The 12,443-nt window shown below is 43.2% G+C and overlaps 1 protein-coding gene across 1 annotated transcript; it reads left to right on the plus strand.

Annotated features, from left to right (window-relative positions):
- Positions 1-5,555: 5,555 nt before the first annotated feature.
- Positions 5,556-8,231, plus strand: slitrk2 (SLIT and NTRK-like family, member 2). Its single transcript, XM_053323865.1, has one exon. It carries the CDS (start codon positions 5,556-5,558, stop codon positions 8,229-8,231), a length of 2,676 nt encoding a protein of 891 aa, XP_053179840.1.
- Positions 8,232-12,443: the final 4,212 nt, after the last annotated feature.

The following is a 12,443-nucleotide window of genomic DNA, read 5'->3' on the forward strand; positions in this document are numbered from 1 at the left end:
CATTCTGCTCGTCTGCCTTCAAATCACACACTCTGTTGTGCCACACCAAGCGTGCTGATGTGCTGTTGTGTAAAAATAAAGACAATAATAGTGATAGAAGAAGACATATTATGATTTTGTGCGTATGTCAAGGATACCTTAAACATGTTGGATCACCGTAAACATGTTTGTGACAATAATGAATTCAGCTTAATATCTTTTAAAGCAAGCCTGTGCAATGCATCTGTTCACAAGTACAGTGTTATAAAAGTCTGGAATAAGCTGTCTTATCTCTGAGCACCCTATCAAGCTGAAGTATCACTCAACACAGGGACTCTTAATGGTTTTTAGCCAGGGATCCAAATGAAATTCATCTGGGGACCAAAACCAAAATGTGATTCTGTTGTGCCAGCACTCAATCTCATTATAACATATTAGTTCTCTCTCGCCATGTGGGACACCGGCAGAAACTCTAGTTTATACAGACAATTACTGGATTCATCAATAGCCGAGCCAGCAGGTGAGTGGGAAGTAAATGCATTTGCATTGTACACCTAAAAAACTTCAGGAACGTCTCGTTCTGGATTATAAATGTTTGGACTGATGTCAAGTTCAGCTGGGAAAAATGTTTTGAGTTTACCAGACGCATTTATCTGGCAGATAGTGGGTGAAGTTCATCTACTATCTACTATTATACATTATTTTGAGATATTACAGCGTTACTTGCTGGATGGTTGACTGCAGTGTGTGTATTGCCATGAGACCTATGAATGATCTGCTAGTGGAAGTTATGGCACTATATGTTTTGTGCTGATGGGCCACCAGTGGGGTTTTTTTTACATACAGTGTGGCTTGATGTATGTTAGGAAGACAAAATATTGAGACATTGTTTAGAACACAGCCATACAGTTTCCAAGCTACAGTTTTAAGACATTGAGTAAGTGAAGCAATAAGCGTGGTGGCAATCTGGATCTATTGCTTTTGAAGTATTTTGGAAACAAAATAGCCACACGGTCTGAGTGAAGGTTTAGACTGAGGTGTTTTCATACAAGCTAAGTTAAACTTTTATGATGTAACTTTGGCACAATGTTTTGAGAAGTAATACTGGAATTAGATTTTCTGATTGTTCTTTTGGCTGGATTGCTTTGTTGTGATTTAACCCCAACGGTGCCACAATATTTGAAGCAAACACAGGTAACAATACAAGTCACACAGATGATGTATTGATTACTGAATGATAAAATCAATCTATGGGATGTGTCTGTCTGGCCCCTGATGAAGGCCTAACCTGAATTGTTGGGTTTTTATTCAGCACAATGCTGTTTGAACAAAGACCAAGTGGATGAAAGCAGCGAGACTGTGTGCAGTCCCCGTCCTTCATGCTAGTGGGCCACTATTACTGTTGTCAGAACAGTTATTTTTTATGTATGAGTGAGTCTTGCCAACGCAAGCATATAACTTTGTAGAAGAAATGGCTGAAATACAGCTTTGGCTCTGAAATTCAGCAATAGCAGTCGGATCTGATAAGCTAACACGTATGCTTCTTGAGCCACCACCTGAACCAAACAGCAAACAACCTGTTGAGCTAATTTGCCTGCTAAGCTAACTAGCGTGCTGCCTCAGCAACAACATAAACCAACAATCTCCTACAGCTACCCCACCTTGGCAACCAAAAATACACCTCCATCTTACAAGCTCGAAATTTTCATTCATTCAACTGAAGAGACGCCATCTTTGAGTCAGGTATCTACTTCTTATAATACATCCATGATAACACCATTAGCTAACAAAAAGCTGGTCACAGCATGTCAGCCTATCTAGCACGCAGCCATCTATCCATTGCCAGCATTCTGCTCAATCCTCCAAACAAATCAGCCAAACCCATTTAGCAATTTTATCCTAGCAGGCAACACACCATACACATGTTTGCTTCATATTAATATAGTCATTAGTAAAGGTTTACCATCTTACAGTGGTATACTGGTGCAGTGTTGTTTATTCTACATTGCTTCTCTCTCTCTCTCACACACACACACACACACACACACACGCTTCAGGTTCAGTCGTCCTCAGTGGCCTGTGATTGACTTGACAAATGTGCTGTGGAGCAGTGTTCTGACACTATATACCCACCTGGTCTCATGTGAAAGCCTGCAGGCTTTTCCCTGCAACACTCACTCTACCCATCAATCACCGTGGAAATCCGTGGCAGCCATCATTCTCAATAAAAAAACCAACAAATATTACGATGAATGTCACCTTTGTCATTACGCGCATCATTCTTCATCATCATCGATATTATTAGGATGATATATTTAGATCACGAAGAGGACATAGTCAGAATAAACTTCCAATATCACAATGTAGAACTGTTGAGATCCTTTACTAAGAATTATTTTGTTGCTATAATGTAATGTCCAAAAAAAAAGTGTTTTTCAAACTCAGGGAATATCAGCAGAGTTAGAGCTGTCCTGTCAGACCCTGACATGGAGAAAATCATCTCCACCTTTGTGACTTCTTGCCTGGCCTGCTGTCACAGTCTGTTGTCATGCCTCAGTCAGACTGCAGTAAGGCCACTGCAGCTGCTGTGAACTCTGCCTCCAGCCTCCAGCCTCCTGCCTGAGTCCTCCACAGGTCCAGTGTCACTCATCTTTAAGCTCCTTTGCACCGACTTCTACTTTCACGGGGTCGAGGTAAGGTCTTCCACATCGCAAATTAGGCATGCTACGGTGTTGCTCGGGCTTCCATAGGGGGATTTCTTTTGCCCTTATACACCACAGTTACAGTCTTTACATCGTCTGAGGACTGCTGTCTGTTCTTTTTAAGACAGTGGAACTTTTAGTTTGAAGGAAAGCAAACTTTAGAGAAGAAAAACGAAATGTACACTACTGTTATTCCTGTGTGCCCACCATGTCTACACAGTCCAGCTACTTTAAGTCATATTTAGCCATGTCACTCCATAAGTAGAGTCCTGTTTATTTATATTTTACATACATGTGCAATAAACCATTGGATCTTAGTGCCAGTATTTCTTTAGGAGTGTTTTTTTTTTCTAGGAGATAAAGTCACTGCTCTTCAGGCTAATGCATTACATATGGCTCACTCCTGGCCTGGGGACTGATTCTTCTTCAGAGGAAGTCAAGCAAACTTTCATTTAAAAATGTGAAAAAAAATGCTGCCAATTTTTTTATCACTAGAGGAAAATTAGATATACAGTAGCTATGGAAGTCCATTTCACCCAAGGAAAGGGGGGAAAAAGATAAAGAAGATATGGTCCAGTTAATCAGAACATTATGATTTTCATATAGGATGGACCCCTAATCTCAACTGGACATATGATAAATATTTTGACTAATGTATCAAATTTACAAAAAAGTGTCCTATTGAATGTATGTTTTTATATATTTATTTAGCATGAATGTATCTTGGATCATACTCTTGTTTAGGTACTAGTGATGAAGGCACTGGACAGTGAAGGAGACGATGGAATGGGCATGTTACGAAAATATCAATTAAAAAAACTGACCTGTACTTATTATTTAAATTACTATTATCATACTGAAATAGGAAATAGACCTTCCTAACCAGCTGTGAATATTACAGTAATATAATTTGATTAAAACCACCAAAAAATATACATAATATATCACTATTAAGTCATGATTGAGATTAACAGATAGAATTTAATATTGCAAAACATCAAGTCCATAAATGATAAATAATAAATAAATAATAATAAAAGACTGACTCATGTGTGAAATGGTGAGAATAACAGAAGATAAGAAGAAGAAAAAAACTGGAGAAATAACAAGAGAGAATCTAAGAACCTGAAAAGAATCCTTTCCTGCCTCCTAGTGGCTTCATGGGGGAAAAAATGAAGAGATTTAAAAAAAAAAAAAAAAAAAAAAAAAGAAAGAAAAAAAGAAAAAGAAAAAGCTCTCCACAAATTGACTACCAGGGTGGCAGCACTACTCTGAATGCAGCTCTGTTTCCTGTTTGTGCAGCATGATAGTTGCATGAAGTGTCACATCCCTGTTCTGCAAGTATATAGATTTATAGCGTCATAACTTGCTGTTGTAGGAGACGCTTCAGAGGATTTTATGCAAATTAGCTCCCTGTGAGGCATTAAGGTTTCAAAGTAAGGTTATTGTTATTGTATATGGAAGTCAAGGAATAAGCTCAGCTGCACTTTAAATAGTGATACTGCACTAATGTGTGTGATTCTCCTACATGAGGAAAAGTGATATCATGTAAAGACTACCAGTTCAAAGTTTTTCTTATTTTTTAGAAGTTTTATTTTGAAATCAGACAGAATGAAGATATGAAAACAACAACACCACACTTATAAATAATTAAATATATTATTATCATTTTGTTTTGAGACTGAATTTAATTGGATTTGAGGGATTGTTCAATCTGATGCTTTTGCAGGATAGAGCTCTCTATACTTTCAAGAGTGTGTGCATGTGTGTGCGTAAGTGTTGAGTGTGTCGGTGACGTAACGGCCCCTGGGTTCCTCTCTCTCTCTCTCTCTCTCTCTCTCTCTCCCTCTCTCTCCCTCTCTCTGACACACACACACATACACACACACACACATACACTCACAGACACACAAACGCAGTCAGGCAGCAGCAGCAGACGCTTGGTGCTGCTCTCAGTGTGCGGAGCGGAGGAGGAGGACGACGGGCACGGGCTGTAGTTATGCCTCAGCTCCGGGAATATATATCTCCCTTCTCACTCCCTCTTTCTCTCGTGAGCTCCTCTCTCTCTTCTTTTCTCCTCCCGAGTTCACTTTCAACCCTCTCTTTTCTTTCTACCGGAGGAGGCAAGAAGAAGGAAAGTCAGCCGTGCGTCATGGTGCGTCTTGGCGCATTATTTCTGGATCTTTAAAATAAGTGTTTTTTTCGGAGTTTGGACTAAAATGGAGCGCTTTTTCTGTGTGAAGAGGAAGGGGGAGAGCGTTTCGCAGCCGGTGTCTCTCTCTGAATATTTGGCTGCAGCTGCTGGTGATCTGCGTGAAGCCACTGAATAAATCGGCGCTCTCTCTGTAGAAGAGGAGAAAAAGGAGGGTTGCAGTAAGAGGCTTTGACTCCCGATGATTCTCCTGTGCCTCTGACAATGTGCCAAGTCCATTCACCACACAGGATCTCGTTGATTTGCGGTGGTTTTGCTTTTTTCCTTTCCGAGAATTGATTTTTTTCTCTTTTTTTGGTGGAGGGATTTTGATTTTGATTTTTCTTTTTATTAGTATTATTTTTGGATTGAAAGTGAAGGTCAATGGAGCGATTTGTGCGCCTCCCGTGCGTCACATCCCCATTTTAACACCAAATAACACTGGTGCGCCTGTTTTTGGGGTTTTTTTTCCTTCTTCTTTTGCGCGCTTGTGTGTCTGTGTGTGTGTGTGTGTGCGCGCGTCTGTGTATGTGTGTGAGTATGTGTTTGTGTGTGTGAGCGCCTCTACCTCCTTTTTTCCCCCCTCTCTCCCTCCTGTGAGAACTCCTTTTTTTTCATTTGAGGCTGATGCTGCGAAGTTAAATGCTGGATCTATATTTCAGCGACCTTTTCTGAGTGTAAAAATGCTGAGCGGCGTCCTCTTTCTGAGCGTCCTCACGGTCACCAGCCTGACACCGTCCGAAACGGAGAGCCGCAAAACTTCAGCCTCCAAAGATATCTGCAAGAGCCGCTGCGCCTGCGAGGAGAGAGAGAACATACTGAACATCAACTGTGAGAATAAAGGATTTACCACCGTCAGTCAATACCAGGCGCCCCCAAATAAGATCTCCCAGCTTTTTCTAAACGGAAACTTCCTGTCACGTATCAGCGCCAATGAGTTTGTCAATTATGGCAATGTCACCTCTCTGCATCTGGGGAATAACGGCTTGCAGGAGATCCGAACCGGTGCTTTTAACGGGCTCCGCTTCCTAAAGCGGCTCCATTTGAACAACAATAACCTGGAGGTGATTAAAGAGGACACCTTTGCAGGACTGGAGAGTTTGGAGTATTTACAGGCTGATTATAATTATATAAGCGCCATAGAGCCTGGAGCGTTCAGTAAACTGAATAAACTCAAAGTGTTGATCCTCAATGATAACCTGCTGTTATCTTTGCCCCCCAATATATTCCGCTTCGTTCTCCTCACGCACTTGGATTTACGTGGCAATCGGCTCAAGATGCTGCCGTTCGCCGGGGTTCTGGAGCACATAGGAGGCATCATGGAGATCCAGCTGGAGGAGAACCCCTGGAATTGCACCTGCGATCTGATCCCCCTCAAATCCTGGTTGGACACTATTTCTGTGTTTGTGGGGGACATCGTGTGCGAGACGCCGTTCAGGCTGCACGGTAAAGACATCACTCAGCTCATAAAGCAGGATCTGTGCCCGCGCAGGAATACTGGAGACCGCGTTCACCCCCCCTCTGACTCTCACTTTCAAGGGGCCCTACCCCCGACCTACCACCCCGGCATGATCACCCCCACCCGAGCCCCAAAAGCATCCCGCCCACCCAAAATGCGCTACAGGCCCACCCCTCGCATCTCAAAGGATAAACATGTCTTTGGGCCTATAATGGTTTACCAGACGCGCTCTCCCGTGCCCATGCTGTGTCCCAGTGTGTGCGTGTGCACGTCACAGAACCCTGACAGCGGACTGAACATCAATTGCCAAGAGCGGAAGTTGCATAACATCAGTGAGCTGAACCCCAAGCCCTCCTACCCAAAGAAACTGCACCTGACCGGTAACTACTTACAAATGATTTACAGAACTGATCTGACTGAGTACAGCTCTCTGGAGCTGCTCCATTTAGGAAATAACAGGATAGCAGTGATTCAGGAAGGTGCATTTGAGAATCTGACAAACCTGAGACGGCTCTATCTGAATGGGAATTACATCGAGTCGCTTTCACAATCACTGTTCTTCGGCCTGCAGTCGCTCCAGTATCTGTACTTGGAATACAACATCATCAAAGACATTTTACCACAGACGTTTAACTCTTTGCACAACCTGCAGCTGCTGTTCCTCAACAACAACCTGTTAAGATCGCTGCCTGATCATGTGTTCGGGGGCACCATGCTAACAAGACTCAACTTAAGGAATAATCATTTCTCCTACCTTCCTGTTCGTGGTGTGTTAGATCAGCTGTCAGCATTTATTCAGATAGACCTCCAGGAGAACCCCTGGGACTGCACCTGTGACATTGTGGCGCTCAAAAACTGGATGGAGCTGTCCAGTACCAGCGTGGTGGTGAATGAGATCACTTGCGACTCCCCCTCTAAGCACGCGGGTCGCCTGTTGCGCTCACTCCGCAACGAGGCCATCTGCCCCGAGCCGAGCGAGGCGCCCCCGCCACAAAATGCACCCCCGACAAGAGCCCCCACGCTGATAAGCCCCGCCACCGAACCCACCACCCCTTCCTCCTCGTCGTCTTCTTCTTTTAGCTCAGTCAGCCCCACCGAATCCCGAATCCACACCCCCGAGTTACACCCCGAAGTCCCGCTCTCGGTCCTGATTCTGGGGCTTCTGGTTGTTTTCATCCTCTCTGTTTGCTTCGGCGCAGGCCTCTTCGTTTTCGTCCTGAAGCGGCGCAAAGGGGTCGAGCACGTCCCCACAGGTGCGAACAACTTAGATCTCAACTCATTCCAAGTGCAATACGCCTCCTACAACCCAGAACCCACCCAAGACAAAACCTCCGAAAGCCACGTGTATAACTACATCCCCCCACCTGTAGGCTCCATGTGCCAAAACCCCATTTACATGCAGAAAGATGGAGAACAGGTGGCGTACTACCGAAACCTGAAGGAGCTCAGCTTTGGGCCCCTGGATGCAAAGAAGGATGACGTCCTCACCCGTAGCCCGGGGACCTACACTATCAGCACAGTGGATTTTATGGATAAGACGCCGACGTCGTGTGGTTTGACCACCCCCGACCCCCCTGAGATGTTGTATCAAAACTTAGGTGAGAGGCCCAACAAAGAGCTTCCCACAGCTGCAGGCGCCCCCCCTTTCAGTTACAACTTTTGCACTTTACCTAAGAGACCTTGCATCGTGCCCCCCTACGAGGCCGCCACAGCCCGGCGGCATATCACCAACCAGGACAGGTTGAACAAAACGGTGCTGTACGGGACCCCCAGGAAATACTACGGGGCGGAACACCTTTCCAAAAACAATGAGCATCCACTGCTGCTCCCCGGGAAGCTAAAAACAGAACCAGACTACCTGGAGGTTCTGGAGAAACAGACTGCGATGAGCCAACTGTAAGATAACGACAATGGCCCCCCCAAGCCCCCCCCCCTCCACCAGGTTCTTTGCAGCATTCATTATAATGACGCAGTTACTGTAATAATAACCCTCTCTATATATCTATCTTATCTATCTGTGTTCAATCTGACATGATTGACTGGAAGCGAACCGAAGCCTTTGATGATGTTTTTTCTCTCTTCCTTTTCCTTCTCTCTTTTTTTTGTTCTTTCCAAGATGTATAAAAAGGAGTATAAGAATTATATTATTATGCAGGTCTATTTTTTCTCCTGGAAGGTATAAATTATTTCTTCATTCTTTTTTGACAAATGAAATTCTAAAGAGACTCTGATGACGGCAGGTATATCATGGACAGGACTGTGTACAAATACGGCTTTGTGCTTTTTCATGAAACTGTATTTTATCCTCCCCCACCCCCCACTTGTGAGAAACAGAAAAATGATGACATAATGATTCTTTGTAGAAGAGGAAACGCTACAGAATGACATTCCTGTACATACTTAGCCTACACAGATACATGGTGAGTGTAAAACCATAAAAAGATATCAAAAATCCAACAAGCGGCGAAATCTTACTCTACTTACTCCGGAAAGTGCCTTTGCACTCAATTATTTTATCAATGATGCTCTCTCTGCAAAATGGAAATGTTCCTCTTTCTGTTTCATTTCTTTTATTTTGAAAGTGTTGTATTTTAAGGAATCAAATCTTTATGTAAAATAGAAGACTTATTTGTCCGTTTCAAAAAAATACAAAAACAAAAAAAGAAAATGGGGGTTAAAAAAAAAGGGAAAAAAAGGACTTGAGATCAGGTGATGATGATGATGATGATGATGATGATGATGATACATGAAATGATGTATGAGTTGTTGACAGGGAGAAATCATGTTATTTTTTGCTTTGAATATGAAGTGTCTTTGGAGATGTACCACTTCTAAGAGATCATTGTATGCTATAGGGGAGCAATACAAGCACGGCGGAACATTGCGCCATTAAATTTTCACTGAAGCACTTTGTCAAGATCCTGAGCTTGAGGTAAATTTTGTTTAGACTGTGCCTGATTATTTTCGGATGTTGCTGTGTGTGTGTGTGTGTGTGTGTGTGTGTGTGTGCTGCTGCTGTGGACTGCTCTAATGTGCGTGTGTGTGTGGTGAGAGGCAGAGAAATAGAAAAGAGAGCTCGCTTGCAGCTCTCTCTCTCTCTCTCTCTCTCTCGAAATGTGATGGGTCCTCTAATGATTGACGAGGTGGTTCCTTCCTTCCTTCTCTCTCTCTCTCTCGCTCTCTCTCATTTTTTGGCTCCTTCTGAATTGAATGATAGCTGCTGCTCCCTTCATTCTTCAGCCTGACACAGCGTTTCAATGAGACGCACAGCTTCCACTGAAAACCTCCATCCTGATAGCACAACGCAGACATCCGATTTAGAGATGCAGAGGGTCAATATTAACTCCAGCAGAGACAAAGATACATCCAAATAACACGTAAAATGATTCATTAGAATTCTATTTAGCCTGGAGGAAAAGTGCGCAGATTGAAAAATGTTCAACACGCTGCTTCTTGCGCATTGTAATCTTGCAAGAGAGGAAGAATTGTCATTAGTAGAAGCAATTAAACAGCGGTGAATTGGCCCTTGTGGATCAGCAGTAAAAGAAAATGTGCCTGTGCTGAAAATGGAGAGCAGAGATTGTTCAGGTTAAAAGAGTGCTGCCTCTGCTAGAAAGAATTTCTCAGGAGTTGCAGGGTTTCTCCACTCAACCCTAACCCTAACAAAAAAAAGGAGGGGGGGGGGGCAGAGTTTTTGGGTGAATTTGTGTGCATTTACGGGGTCCGTCCTCCTCTTTCGCCCCCGCCGTGTGACATGGGTGAACTGTGCTACCCGCTCTCATGCTAATTCTGTTTTCTGTCCTTCAACTCGAGTTGACATTGGCTCTTTGTATCCTCTGTGAATGGCTTCCCAGCGGCCAAATTCTTCCCCCCGCCCCCCCGCCCCCCTCCTCTCTTTTGTATGTCCCCGGCCCACCGCTTTCCTCCACCTCCTCCTCTATCTTTTGTCCTCATGTTTTCTCCCCTCCTCTCTCCACTGGATCTTGCTGGCTATTGTGTAGCTGTCCAAGGTGCTGAAATGTTGCTGGCAAACAGGGCTGCGTTCCAGTCTGATGACCCCCGAACCTGCTGAGAGCCCCCCCCCCCCCTCCCCTAGTGTGAAGCAGATGAGTGAGGTTTCCCTTCTTTGGAGACTCAGGTAGAGAACACTCGTGCTTTGTAGAGGTCTGAACCTTTGCTGAGAAGTCTTGAGAGTTTTTATTTTGTTGGGAAATCTGCAATAATAAATAGGTGTGTCTAATGTGGAGGTTACTGGGAGAGTCCCTGAATGTTGCACATCAGCTGGTTGTATTTGCTGCTTTCAGTCTTTGTTTCTTGGTTGTTGTTAGGTTGCATTGAAGGAATGTAGAAGTTAACAAGCAGCAGTTTGATGGAAGTACATTTTAATAAAAATATTTACTTTTGCTTTGTCAGGAATTTCCAGCCACAGCTTCCTCTGGAGTCACAATTAAAGTTCCAGAAAAGAAAACACCCCAAAAAACCCAAATAATGCAAGTCATGTTTGGATTTTTTAAACCTTTGAAGTATTTTTTTAAAGGCTAATTCCACTTTATTACAACTTGGTTTTGCACTTGTCACTATCTATATATAATATTGTACTCACCTCAGGAATTGCCCAGATCTCTAAAATGGGACATGAGCACAAACAGTCAGATGACCAGACAAGTTTTAAACCAGACTAACAGACCAGATTATATCATTTACTTTAATTGGAATCTAAACTGAAATCCCAAATCAGGAATGTCCAAACTATTCCATGAAGGGTCATGTGTGTGCAGGTTTCCATTCTAACCAAGCACCAGGCTTCACTCATTTAATCAACTGATCTCAGTCTTCAGACAGTTGAATCATCATGAATGATTGGTTGGAACAAAAACCTGTAGATACATGAGCCTTTATGGTATAGTAATAAGACAAACACTGACTTTTTACTATATTGTTGGTTTGTTCATGAACATGCAGGCTGTTTTACCAGAATCTAAAATATTGTTTAATTTGGCTCCTCAGTTTCCTCTGTACATCCTAATACAGTGTTCATTGACTGTACACAATCAAAATCAAGCATTTTTAATTTATCTTAGTGTGAGCCTGATTACAATTAATATAAAGGAGTTAATAGTTGTAAACTGTGATGAATGGTCACAATGGACAGATTTGTTAATGCAATTCATCACTGACTCCTTTCCAAATTAGTCTGTCTAAACAGGAGCAGGGGTGTGTGTGCCTCTGTGTGTGTGTGTGTGTGTGTGTGTGTGTGTGTGTGTTTAGAAGCTGTCGGATCACCTGACTGCTCTTTCTCTGACTTTTTTGTGATGTCAGCACATTTCCAAACCCTCCACAATCAATTGAGTGAATATATGGTTATTGATCCTGTTAGAACACCTGGCCAAAAACTACAAAAATAAAAAGACCCTATCTTTCTTCTTCTTCCTCCTCTTCTTCTTCACATCTGCCGCCTCACACTCACACAGAGGAACCCATCCTATCCATCTATCCAGTATGATTTGGGTCACTTACATCAGCGATTTCCCCCAACAGTCCACAAATTCTTCTATGATAGATAGTTTCAATATTACCAGGCAGGAACCTCAGTTTCACTCAGTAAGCAGAGTTTCTGATAACATGGTTTGCATCAAAATTGTGTTCCAGTTCCAGAGAGACTGAAAAAGCATTCTTCTTTAATGTTGTTTTGTTGTTGCTGCTGCATGAAACACCTCATTTACTCCAAACCCTCATAGTTTATTCCTTTTTTTTTTTTTTACCTTTATGCACTTACTCGTGGCCCCAGAGTGTCTTAACTTTTTCTCTTTTTTTGTATTGAGCTGCTTTCATTGTGTGGTTCCTGGTGCAAAGGCACACACGGTGAGCAGGGCAGGGGGAGATGCTGCGGTAAGCAACGCTGTGAATGCTGTCATGTGGGCTTCCTTTTTAACAAGCTTCACCATTTCAGCTGCTGGGTGAATTGGAGGGGAGAAGAAAGAGAGTGTGAGAGGCAGACAGACAGAGAGAGAGAGAGAAAGAGAGAGCGAGAGAGAGAGAGAATGAGCGAGGTCGGGAGAGATGAACGGAAGGATAGAGGGAGAGGGAGAGAGAGAGAGAGAGAGAGCTGTTC

The sequence above is a fragment of the Scomber japonicus genome, chromosome 8 (assembly GCF_027409825.1).
Source record: "Scomber japonicus isolate fScoJap1 chromosome 8, fScoJap1.pri, whole genome shotgun sequence".
In the NCBI taxonomy this organism is placed as follows: domain Eukaryota; kingdom Metazoa; phylum Chordata; class Actinopteri; order Scombriformes; family Scombridae; genus Scomber; species Scomber japonicus.